Source organism: Meles meles, chromosome 9 (genome assembly GCF_922984935.1).
Source record: "Meles meles chromosome 9, mMelMel3.1 paternal haplotype, whole genome shotgun sequence".
Lineage (NCBI taxonomy): Eukaryota > Metazoa > Chordata > Mammalia > Carnivora > Mustelidae > Meles > Meles meles.
This window is the reverse complement of record NC_060074.1, coordinates 96,677,865-96,690,798: the sequence shown is the minus strand read 5'-3', so window position 1 is coordinate 96,690,798 and position 12,934 is coordinate 96,677,865. Positions and strand designations below refer to the sequence as shown.

Here is a 12,934-nt window from a genome sequence, read left to right as displayed (position 1 = left end):
ATAGTCCTGCTATCTCCTGAGTCATCAAAACGAAATATTACCTACTGACTTTTTATTATGAAGACAGTACCATATTCTTATACCCTCATTTTTATTTCTGTTTTGTTTTACTCATTTTCTTATATTTTTTAATCCCTAAATCTTCCCAACCTCCAGTGATTTCTCCACTTGGTTAAATATATGAGATAATATATTAGTTCCATTGCTTTCCTGGAAATCCCCATTATCCTGCTCTTCTCCCCCCCCCACCCCAAATTATCTCAGCTCTTTGTTCCCTAGACTTGATACATGGCTGACACCTTGGAACTTGCCTTCTCCATAATACCAATGATTCTCTATCTCTTGTGTTAGATTCCAGATCCCCTGCATCATGGTCCAAATTTCCTTCTTTATTTTTATCTATTCCCTTAATTTTTTTTAAAGATTTTATTTATTTATTTATTTTTTTTTTTGGTAATCTCTACCCCCAACATGGAGCTCGAGCTTACAAATCCAAGTTCAAGGGTCACATGCTCTACTGACTGAGCCAGCCAACTGCCCCTCTATTCCCTTAATTTAATAGGGCACATAGTAGTTTCCTTAAAAGGTATTTGAGAAGTAAAATGCTTGAGTGTTAAGTATGTCTGAAAAATTTCTTTATTCAACTCTAATACTTGATTGATAGTTTGTCTGGATATAGAATCCGAGGCTGGGACCAATTCTCTTCTCAGGTATTTGAAAGCATATGCCTCCCCTTGCCATTACCTTCAATTTAAGTGTAGCATACATTCAGAAAAGTGCATAGATCTGTAAATTTTTACAAACTGAACACATTTGTGTAACCAGGACCCAGATCAAGTAAAAGAATTCTTAGATATAACATGAGAATTAAAACCCATAAAAAATAGATGAATTGATTTTCATCAAAATGAGAAACTTTGGGGGGCGCCTGGGTGGCTCTGTTGTTAAATGTCTGCCTTTAGCTCAGGTCATGATCCCGGGGTCCTGGGATTAAGCCCAGTGTCCAGCTCCCTGCTCAGTGGGAAACCTGCTTCTCCCCTGCTTCTCCCTCTCCCACTCCCCCCGCTTGTGTTCCCTCTCTTGCTCTATCTCTGTCACATAAATAAATAAAATCTTAAAATAAATAAATAAATAACTAAATAAATAAATAACAAAAAACTTTTATTTGATGAAAGCCAAGTTACAGAGATGAAAATAACAAGCCAGTTCTTCCTATTGCCTAGTAGAAAATATTTGCAAATCACATATCCAGAATATATAAGGAATTCTCTAAACCCAACGGTAAGAAAACAAACCAATCAAAAAACTTACAAAAGTTCGAACGATTTATGCTAATGGAGAATAGTAAACCCATGAAAATATGTTCAACATCAGTCATTAGGGAAGTGCAAATTAAAACCACAATGAGAGACCACCATACATCTATTAAGATGGTTAAAATAAAAAATACTGATAGTGCTAAATGCTGGCCAGGGGACAGAAAAACTGGACGTCTCATTCATTGCTAATGGAAATATAAAATGATAGAGGGGTGCCTGGATGGCTCAGTGGGTTAAACCTCTGCCTTCGGCTCAGGTCATGATCTCGGGGTCCTGGGCTTGAGCCCTGCATTGGGCTCTCTTCTCAGTAAGGAGCCTGCTTCCCCCTCTCCCTCTGCCTGCCTCTCTGCCTACTTGTGATCTTTCTCTCTGTGTCAAATAAATAAAATCTTAAAAAAAAAAGTTACACAGACATTTACCATATGACCCAGTAAATGGATTCCTGGACTTGATCCTAGAGAAACGAAAATATATATTTATACAGAAATCTATTCACAATTGCTCATAGTTGATTTATATATAATAGCTCAAAACTGGAAACAACCTAAATGACTCTCAACAAGTGAATGGTTAAGTAAACTGTGAATATCTGTGCCATAGAATACTACTTAGCAATGTAAAGAAACTTGATAGGACTTGGGTCTATCTCAAGAGCATTATGCTGAGTAGAAAAACCCAATCTGAAGTTTTTATGTATGGTAATTCCATGCATAAGACATTCTCAAAATGACAAAATTATGGAGATGGAGAAGAGATCAGTGGCTGCCAGGGGTTAGAGAAGGGAAGAGGGTGAGGCTATGAAGTCACCCTTGTGGTGCCAGTTTCCAGTTTTTGATTCTGGTGATTCAGGGGATGAACCGTCACAGAACCAGGGGTGCCTGGGTGGTTCAGTTGGTTAGGTGACCTAGTCTACGTTTCGTCTCCAGTCATGGTCTCGGGGTCATGGGATTAGCCCCCTGGGGCTCCCCGTTCAGCATGGGGACTCACTCTCTAAAACAAATAAATAAATAAATAAAATCTTAGGGAAAAAAAGAAATGTCACAGAATTGTATACTCAGACACACAAAAACAGAGAAAGAAAGAAAAAAGAATGTATGCAAATTCTAGTGAAATCCAAGCAGGGTCTGTAGTTTAGGTAATTGTAATGCATCATGTCACCTTCCCAGTTTTGACAATCGGCTATAGTTATAATAGTTCCCATTGGGGGACGCTGGTGAAGTTTACACATGATGTCTTTGTACTATTTTTATAAGTTCTGATAAATCTATAATTATTTCAAAACAAGAAAGTTTGATTTGTTTTTTTTTTAAAAGATTTTATTTATTTATTTGAGAGAGAGAGAATAAGTCGGGGGGAGGGGCAGAGGAAGAGGGAGAAGCAGACTCCCCGCTGAGCAGGGAGCCCTACATGGGGCTCAATCCCAGAACCCTGGGATCATGGTCTAAACTGCAGGCAGAAACTTTACTGAGCAGAAACTGAGCACCCAGGCGCCCCAAGAAATTTTTTCAAATTAAATTTTTGGTTTTTGTTTTCTTTGTTGTTTTGGGATGATTTTTCAGAGGAGAAAGGGACTGAAAGGTCTTTACCAATCTCCAAAAGTCCTTATTATTGTTTATAAATATTATACTCCATACCTCATTAACTTTTTTTTTTAAATAAAGATTTTACTTATTTATTTGACAGAGAGAGAAAGAGAGCTCAAGCAGGGGGAGCAGCAGGGCGAGAAGGGAAGCAGGCTCCCTGATGAGCAGGGAACAGGACACTGGGCTCCATCTCAGGACCCTGGGATCATGACCTGAGCTAAATAAAGGCAGAGGCTTAACCAACTGAGCCACCCAGGCATCCCCCTCATCAACTTTTAAAAATAAACAATTTGTGGCCGTATTTTTTCCTACCAACAAAATATAGGGTAGCAATATTTTTAACTGTCTGGGCTATGTTAATTTTCATAAAAACTGAAAAGGTACAAATGAGTACACAATGCAAAGTTTGTCTCCAATTCTCTCCCTGTGGGCAACCACTGTTACCAGTTTATTGTATATATTGTGTATCAGTCCACAGTTTTCTATGGATTACACTGTTTGTCACTAGTACTGTTACTGAACTGTGAGGGACTTCTTGTGGAGTCATTCATCATGGCAGGGGATTGTTGGGGTGTGGTGATGACTGTGGCCAAGAGGAAGCACCTTCTTTGTGGTACCCTCTGAATGGACTTGACATGATCAGATTAATGGTCTTCTCTTTTTCCACATTTACACACATAAACATAAGCTATATTTTATTATTTAATACGGGTCCAATATTCTGTGGTATTAGGTATACACACACACACACAATGCACAAGACTCCAAGCTGACTAGCTAATTACTGCTCTGAGATTAAACCTGTGGAACACTGTCTTTTTTTTTTTCTTTTTTTGTATTTATTTATTTGACAGAGAGATCACAAGGAGGCAGAGAGGCAGGCAGAGAGAGAGAGAGGAGGAAGCAGGCCCTCTGCTGAGCAGAGAGCTCGATGCGGGGCTCAATCCCAGGACCCTGGGATCATGACCCAAGCTGAAGGCAGAGGCTTTAACCCACTGAGCCACCAGGCGCCCCGGAACACTGTCTTATTAATTGTGCTTTCAATTACTTTGTGATTACATTAAAAATATAGTTGTAATGTACGATTGTTACGAAATATTCAAGCAATACAAATAAGTTGTCAATGGAGTGAGTAGGCTATTCATTTTTTGTTAGTTTCTTTGAAGAAGAAACATCTTACCTCACTGCTGCTGATGCTTTGTAAGATTATATTTTGGTTTCTAGTAACTGTCATCGTATCGGGTGGAGAAGAGTTTGTATCATGACAAATGTCAAGCAAAGATTCAGCATGTCTTTCTGCCAAAAGAAACAGGATAATGTGTTTTGATAAGACTCATCTCTCTCAATCTTATAAGAAGATCTAGCTCTTGGTTCTAAAACCAGTTCCATTTTGTCATAGATTTTCCTAAAATCATGATCTGGGATCCTGATGAAGCTTCAGGCAATAATTATCACAGGAAAGAGTGTGAGAAGAGTCCACAGAATGGATGGGTTTTTGTTTGCTTAAAAAACAAAAGTTAGGCAAAGTTGCTAAGTGAAACCCCTAGTAATGGGCTGGAAATTATATCTGTTCTGTAGTTACCAAGACCAGGCACATTTTCTGTCTAGCACTTGATGCCAGATTAAATTGGCAGAGTTCTGAACACCAAACGGTGAACTCCCAGTTAGTTACTGAGGGACTGTGGTCTCATATGCATCCCCTCCTGCTATCATGACTTTTTCAAATAAGGGCAGGCTCTTTGATGAAAACCTCTTCCTCTTCCAAGATCTCTTCCCGTTATTTTGTAACTGATACAAAATTGCACAAGGTTTATCTCTACTCAGACCCTCCATTTTCCTTCCTTACTCCATGCAGTCTTCAGCCTCTATCCTATCATTGCAACTTCACACTTCCTTACCACGTCTGCTTTGCAACTTCTTTTCCAAGTTGGTATTTTCCCACACCTTGCTTCTTGCAACTCTCCCCAGTTCCTTCTTCTCTGTCTCACTGCCCTGTGTCCCTACATGCACACCACTCTCTAACTGTGGATATACTTGCTCGGCTCAGCCCTTTGCAAACCTCCGGTGATCTTACCTGCTTCCAGATCCTCACAATTCCCTTTTTGTAGTGAGCTTCCAAACAATACCAACACATCCCCTCCCACAGCCCTGTCCTACAGAACACTGCTACTTGAAAGGCCAGGTTCCAACAAATGCCGTGCTTTAGAACTCATTACCTCCAATATCCTCACCAAACAAGAGTGGTCTTCTCTTCTGTTGATTGTCTTTCCATCCCCTACCCCCTTCCCTGGGCGGAAACTTTGGAATCAAATTGAACTCTCCTTACTTTTGTCTCCATCAGATTTACATCTCTAAATGCTGTGAATTTTTCATCCACGATACCTCTTAGGGTCACTGCACCCAGCACCTGGCAGGCGCAGTCCCACGCCAAACCCAGGACTCTTCTCCGGTCATTGTCACCACACATGCACTTCTATACTCTCTTAATAGAGCTCCCCACCATGAATCTCTTCCTTTGAGTCCATTCTACGCAATAACAACAGCTTAATTTTCCTAAAACATGGCTTCCATTACTCCCCGGCTTAAACTTCTTTAGCGACTCTACTTTATTGAAAAAAATCTGCATTCAATCGATCTTCAATGGACCCAGTTTCTTTAGGTATCTGATCTTACTATGTATTCCTGCTCCCCAGTACGAACTTCCTAGTGTCTTGTTTGCCCCTGGGATAAGTGAGGCTCACTTACACCATGATGCCTCTGCTCTACAAAATCAGATCCCATCGCTTTTCCAGGACCAGATTGTGTTTCACTTCTATCATGAAACCTTCCTTGGGATGGCCCTGTTCTCAGCCCAGAAGCTTCAGTCAGACAAGTAAGTCAAGCAGCTTTCACAAGGTCACATGTTACTCAATGAAACTTCTTTCATTTTACTTTTTTCTCTGCGACTAATTCTATTTCTTTGTTCAGACTCTCTCTCCCTACCTATATCAAACCTTGTCTCTTTTTTTCTTCCTTCCAAATCTTTTTTTAAGGATTTATTTATTTATTTTGAGAGAGCGATAGAATGCAAACAAGCAGGGGAAAGGGGGAGAAAATCTTTCAGGCAGACTTCCCATCAAGCTAGGATGCCGAGGTGGGGTTCGATCCCACAGCCCATGAGATCAGGACCTAAGTAGAAACCAAGAGTTGGATGCCCAACTGACTGAACTACCCAGGTGTCCCTCTCTCCCTTCCAAATCTTATCTAGCATTTAAGGACCATGGCATGTCTCTTCTCCTCTTTCAAGCTCATGAAAATTTCTTTCTCTCCTGACTTACTTGATGTGTCCCTGACCAAACTAAACACTTTCAGGAGTTTGGACACTGTCTTAGATTTCTTTGCAACCCCCAGAATGCCTAGTCATGGGCCTTGTATATGGTCCCTGCTCAATAAATTGTTGCTGCCTTGATATCTTTATTTTTTTAAAGATTTTATTTATTTATTTGAGAGAGAGAGGGCATGAGAGGGGGTAGGGTCAGAGAGAGAAGAAGACTCCCTGCTGACCAGGGAGCCCAATAGGGGACTCCATCCCAGGACTCCAGGATCATGACCTGAGTGGAAGACATGTTACTAGTTAACCACCTGAGACACCCAGGTGCCCTGCCTTGATATCTTTAAATGAATCCATCAAATACACGTTGAAGAAGAAAGATTTCTAATAAGGCTTTTCAGGAAGGGGAATTTTGAAAGTGGAATAGAAGTACTTACCTGGTTTTGGCATAGAATTCATTAGAATGTCCAATAACTGTTGTTTCCTAAAACTTTGTATTTGTGACACATAATGTATTGCTGATTTTCCACTAAAATCACAGAGTTTAGGATCTCTAGGAAGAATAAAATCACATCAAAGATAATTTAGTTAAATCTATTAAGGAAAGAACCAATTTAAAAGGAAAAACATTGACATCAAATAAAGAAAAGCAATCATGTAGTTTGGAGCGGACAATAACTTCAAAATGTAAGAGAGAGTGACATTTTTAAGTAAAAGGATGATGTTGGATATCTTATTTCTACTCCCAACCTAAAAAATTGCAATATTTGTAGAAAATGTCCAACTTTGGGCAAAAAATTTCATAATTCTTTAATGATGAGTAAATTAAATGAAGATTGAAACATCCTGATAAACTATTGTCTTATCACTCCAAATAGCTGACTTGATTGCTTTTTTTCTTTCCAATGATTTAGCTAACTTCTTACTTTCTTGATAGTTCTTTTTTTTCTAATGCTAACAGCTAGCTTTTACCATTCAAAATAGTAGAATGGCATAGAATTAAGCTGATATGTTTATTTCACACGCTCTGGTTGAGTGGATCAATCTTGTCATAAATCCCTCTGCATGATCTTTTCATTTCCCTTTGCCTTGCTCTGTGATTGTTAAACCCACTGACTGATCTTAGCACTCCTTCAAAAGCACAAACATCCTATGTCATACTGAATCCTAGGATTAGACATCAGCTCAGAGAGATCCAGAAGGTAAATGATGAGAGTCCTGTTGACAGATTAGGGGGAGGGAAACAATGATTATACTTGCTTTGCTAGTCACAGTCTGGGACAAGGAACACATCAGTCGTGGTCTCCAATGTAACAGCTTTGAATTTTAATCTCCTTATTGCTACGGGACAGGTTTTTCTGTTTTTGTTTTTGTTTTTGTTTTTTCACGGGACCGGTTAATGTTTTATCACCTGCAACAATAATCTCTTGCAGCTTTTTCTATATCGAAGGTCATGATTCAAAAAATAGCATAGGACCCAGAATCAGGGGACAGCTACTGCTTTGATATGTGGCCATAAGTAAGTCATTTAACTCATTGGGACTTGAGCTTGCTCATTTGCCTTGATTAGTGTTTCTCAATGTGGTGTTTTTTGATTTCCTATATTCTGGATCCCACTCCAGGCCTACTGAACACCATCTCCGGAGTTGTGTTCAGTACTCTCCATGTTAAACAATCTCAGTGGTTTCTTTCTTTCTTTTAAAGATTTTATTTATTTATTTGACAGACAGAGATCACAAGCAGGCAGAGAGGCAGGCAGAGAGGGAGGGGGAAGCAGGCTCCCTGCTGAGCAGAGAGCCCAATGCGGGGCTTGATGTGGGACTCGATCCCAGGACCCTATCCCAGGACCCTGAGATCGTGACCTGAGCTGAAGGCAGAGGCTTAACCCACTGAGTCACCCAGGTGCCCCAACAATCTCAGTGGTTTCTTAACATTAAAGTCTATGGTAGCTTCAAACTTCCATCTTCATCTTATTATACTAAACTGATCCTTTTACAATAGCTCGTGTTCTTAACTCTACTTTTGTTCTTGAAACTCCCTTGCCTCTTTTATCCCTAAAAGAAAATTCATACGAAGTACTGAGAAAGAATTTTGTCCATCTGTTCTTATTTGATGACAAGATATCTAGGTAATGGTGTTAGGAAACTACAATTCTAACATGAAAAACTTTTTTAATCCTCTGATTAAAAAAAAAAAAAAAGCTAATTGTTTACTTTCCCTCCTCCTAAAGAGCATTTTGGCATATAGCGATTTTTAGATAACTGGAAATAAAAATTGCTTTTGATAACTGACAATGCTTTCTGAAATAATTAGTAACATTTTGGGGGTAGGGAGCTGCCTACTCAAGTAGTATTTGACACTCCTCACAACTACCAAAAGATTATTTAAACAAATGGTCAACATCATAAGAATAATAGATAGCAACATCTAACATCTATATATCACTTTGCAACTGTTAAGCCCCTTTTATGACCATATATGTGCATTCAATTCAATATAAATTTTTTAAAGATTTTATTTTTAAGCAATCGCTACACCCAACATGGGACTTGAACTTACAACTCCGAGATAAGGAGTCACAGTCCATCTACTGAGCCAGCCAGGTTCCCCAATATGTAGAATTTTAAGAAGCAGGGGCGCCTGGGTGGCTCAGTGGATTAAGCCGCTGTCTTCGGCTCAGGTCATGATCTCAGGGTCCTAGGATCGAGCCCCACATCGGGCTTTCTGCTCCGCGGGGAGCCTGCTTCCTCCTCTCTCTCTGCCTGCCTCTCTGCCTACTTGTGATTTCTCTCTGTCAAATAAATAAATAAAATCTTTAAAAAAAAAAAGAATTTTAAGAAGCAATCTATATGTTCAGATTTACAAGTGACTTCTGAAAATAACAGTGACGCAAGACGCCCTTCCGCTGATGCCGACTGACCACTCATACTCACGCGTGATGCCGGAGGAGCTCAGACAGAACCTCCACAGGTCTGTAGGCTGTTGCCATAGCAAGACTCTCGAACAGATCCACATCCCTCACAGCCAGCATCAGAGGGGTCAAGCCATGTTGGTTTGGGAAATTTATATCCAGGAACTCTTCAGATGCCTTTAGAAACAAGAAGCTTTATTTCTGTTTTGTTTTTAGTGTGTGTCTATTTATACCAATCTTTGCATTTTCCTGTTTAGCCAAATTTTCATTTTCACTTCAATACGTTCTTTCTCAGTATCTATATTGAGGAGGAGCTGATGAAATTACACAGTCCTGAGAGCCAGACAGAATTGGGTTTGAATTTTACTCCCTTAAACTCATTCTTTAACTTTCCTGATAGGGTAATATGAAGAACACTTGATAAAATCACCCTGATAAAATAAGGGACATCCAGTTAAGCAATGAATAATTTTCATGGGGGACATAATCATATTAAAAGATTTATTTGGAAAAAAATTTATTTGGTATTTATCTGAAATTCAAATTTAATTGAAATTCCTGTATTTTTTTGTTTGCAAAATCTGGCAATCCTACTCTCTGACCTTCAGAATCCTCAGCTGTCGGTAGGAAAAACAATGTCTTTTCTGTGGAGTTGTTTTTGCTAGTTTGTTTCTTTAAGATTTTGTTTATTTGAGAGACTGAGCAAGAGAGAGAGAGCATGAGCTGAGCCAGGGGACAGGCAGAGGGAGAAGGAAGGCAGACTCCCTGCCTCTGTGGGGTTGTTTGGATGATTGGAGATAGAATATGAAAAGCATTGAGTAGAGTTTGATACGTTCTCAATAAATATTTGTGGAATGAATGAATGATCCACAATAAGAATGTAGCTCACTTGGGGCACCTGGGTGGCTCAGTGGGTTAAAGCCTCTGCCTTCGGCTCAGGTCATGATCCCGGACCCTGGGATCCTCTGCTCCGCAGGGAGCCTGCTTCATCCTCTCTCTCTGCCTGCCTCTCTGCCTACTTGTGTTCTCTGTCAAATAAGTAAATAAAATCTTTTAAAAAAAAAAGTATGTAGCTCACTTAACTGTCTATGTATAGTCAAATGGAGGTGGGTATATAGGTAATATTTGTTGTTTTAATGAAAATGGAACTTAATTTGGATAATTCACAACTGAAAAACCACTGTAAGGTCAAAGTATCCAAATTGCTTATTTTATAGACCAAAGCAGCTCACTAATTTCCACTCTATTTCACTTTATGCCCTATCAGTATAGTCAACGTTTCTACCTCACTTTCTCTAGGGACAAACTAGAGATAATGATATTACCTCAGAGGGGTGCTGTGGGAATTAATTAGCTAATATTTTTTTCAGTCTCTGAAAATAAGCTACCTCTTATATCAATGTTTATTCTTAGTTAGAACCAACATGAAAGGTTTGAGCTGAGAATAGTCTTACAATAGCACATTAATTCAGCATCTGCTTATTAAGTTCTGGATTCAGTTATAGGCACCAGTTTCTTAAAAAGTGGCTGCTAATATTTAGGGTGAAAAAATGTGGTTATGAAAACATATTGTATTATAACAACTGTTACAAATACCATTGAAATAAAATTATTGTCTTTCAAAAGTGTTCTAAACTTCAGTTATGACATATGGCAATTTTAGACTATGGTTTAATACAACAAAAGAATTTAAAGAGGCCTTTGGATTTTGTTGTAGATTTCCTTGAACTCTAGGCGACTAGAATTCTGTTCAGTTTCTCTTTATCTGTTTGTGTCTCTACCATAAGGGACTGGAAGAAACTGTTTCCTAGCAGCAATTGATTTTCTTTCAGTTGGAAGGTCATGTGATCTGAAAGTGTCTCTGGAGGTAAATACCAAGAATAGACAGTTGCCGGTCACCAATAATTAAAGTCCTTGGTTATGCATATGGTTTTGTAAGTCACTTTGGGAAAGCGTATCTGCGGCTAGAAGATCTAAACAAGAAGATCAATACCCGGAGAAGAAAGCACTTAAAAAACACACCCTCTTAACTCCTCTAGTTACAACTAAATATTATGCAAAGCAGAGGCTCTCTGATTCCCTTTTCAGGATAAAGATAATAAGTGCAGCTGGTCCAAAGGGATCTAAACAGCAATTGCACAAATGGCAATGATGTCAAGGGAGCTCCTCTGAGCAAGTTGACAGCCGTTCTCTAGGGACATCCTGGGAGCATATCATTTCCCGTGGGTGCTGCGTGACTTCTAACATCCAGCTGGAGGAAGGTGGAAACAGGCTGCTGCTGTGTTCTCTTATTACCCTGTTTTCCACCCTAGTATCCTCTTCGATCCTGTTTCTTTCCCCTATATTCTTCCTGAAGCTTTCTGGGACTGCATTTGAAAAGAACTTATTTTTCTTTAAAAGGAGTCCTATATAGTCTATGCCTTTCTCACTATTTACCCACCCAAAGGCAGAAGCAAACATCAATTTAACTGACCAGCAAGTGTTGAAGTTGTTCAAGATCACCTTGCCATGAACTTTGTAGAAGTTGCTTTTGGGGAGCCTGGATTCCATTGATGGCCAAGAGTAGTCTTCGCACATCGCAATTAGCCACGTGAACTGCAGTTTGATTGCTGTAATTACAAAGGGTGATATCTGCTCCCTTTTCCAGAAGAAATTCAACAACCTGCAACATCACAACATTCTTATTTACATTTTTGAATGCAAACAGTATCTTCAGGGCTACTCAGAAAACTTAGACATGGCTTTGATTCATGATGTAGAAAAGGAGAATAAGAGGGGCATAAAAATGAAGAATTGATTTGAATGCTGATGACTGCTATTTGCCTTTTTTAAATTAGGAACACAAAAATCTCCATGACATGGATGGTTTGAGGATACTATTCTTTTCTTTTTTAAAAGAAATCTCTTACTTAAATCTCTTAAGTTATCTCTATACCCAACACAGGGCTTGAACTCACAACCCTGAGATCAAGAGTCACATGCTTGTGGTGCCTGAGTCCTTCAGTTGGTTAAGCATCTAACTTTGGCTTAGGTCATGATCTCAAGGTCCTGGAACTGAGCACTGCATTGGGGTCCATGATCAGCCTGGAGTCTGCCTCTCCCACCAAATAAAATCTTAAAAAAAAAAAAAAGAAAGTCACACATGCTTTACCACCCAGGCACCCCTTGGAGATACTATTCTTTTCTTAAAATTAGAAGTTTGTGAATGTATTATGTTAAACCCACATAAAGCATCAAAGTCCTATTAGTAATTTAATCTGTAATTTAATATGCAAAACTCGGGGCTCCTAGGTGGCTCAGTCAATTAAATTTCTGCCTTTGGCTTAGGTCATGATCCCAGCATCCTGGGATGAAGCCCAGAGTGATGGGCTCCCTGGTCAGCAGGTAGTCTGCTTCTCCCTCCCCTTGCTCTTGCACTCTCTCTCTCAAATAAATAAAATCTTTTAGAAAAAATAAAATATAAACCCCAAATTTAGACATACATTCTCAAAAGTTGCAAGTATTTCCATAAGTATTTCTAGGAAGCAAATAAATGCTATTCAAAATGTTGATGCATAGTTTATTCAACAAATGGGATTGAATGATTAGCATGAGTCAAGAACTGTCCTGGGTGCTGAGGCTCCGACAGTGAACAAGACAGGGACCAGCCTTTAAGGCCTTTACAAACCAGACAGAGACAGATAAAAAAGCAATTGTGACAGTGTGAGAAGTAGAGTGATAGGGTAAATATAGAAGAGTGAAGGTGTCACTTAGAAGAAATGAATTAAGCTGTCTCATTGGGTCCAGGAAGACTTTGTAGAGAAAATGTCTA

General features: G+C 39.3%; 1 protein-coding gene across 1 annotated transcript in view; it reads right to left on the bottom strand.

Annotated features, from left to right (window-relative positions):
- The window catches only part of MAP3K19 (mitogen-activated protein kinase kinase kinase 19), a 43,271-nt gene extending 34,026 nt beyond the window's left edge, over positions 1-9,245 (bottom strand). The window contains exons 1-3 of the mRNA XM_046019299.1: positions 9,146-9,245; positions 6,650-6,765; positions 4,083-4,198 (exon numbers count right to left, since the gene is read on the bottom strand). Of these exons, the coding sequence (XP_045875255.1) occupies positions 4,083-4,198; positions 6,650-6,765; positions 9,146-9,243 (330 nt within the window). The 5' untranslated portion in view covers positions 9,244-9,245. The remainder of the gene's footprint in view (positions 1-4,082; positions 4,199-6,649; positions 6,766-9,145) is intronic.
- Between the last annotated feature and the right edge of the window lie 3,689 nt (positions 9,246-12,934).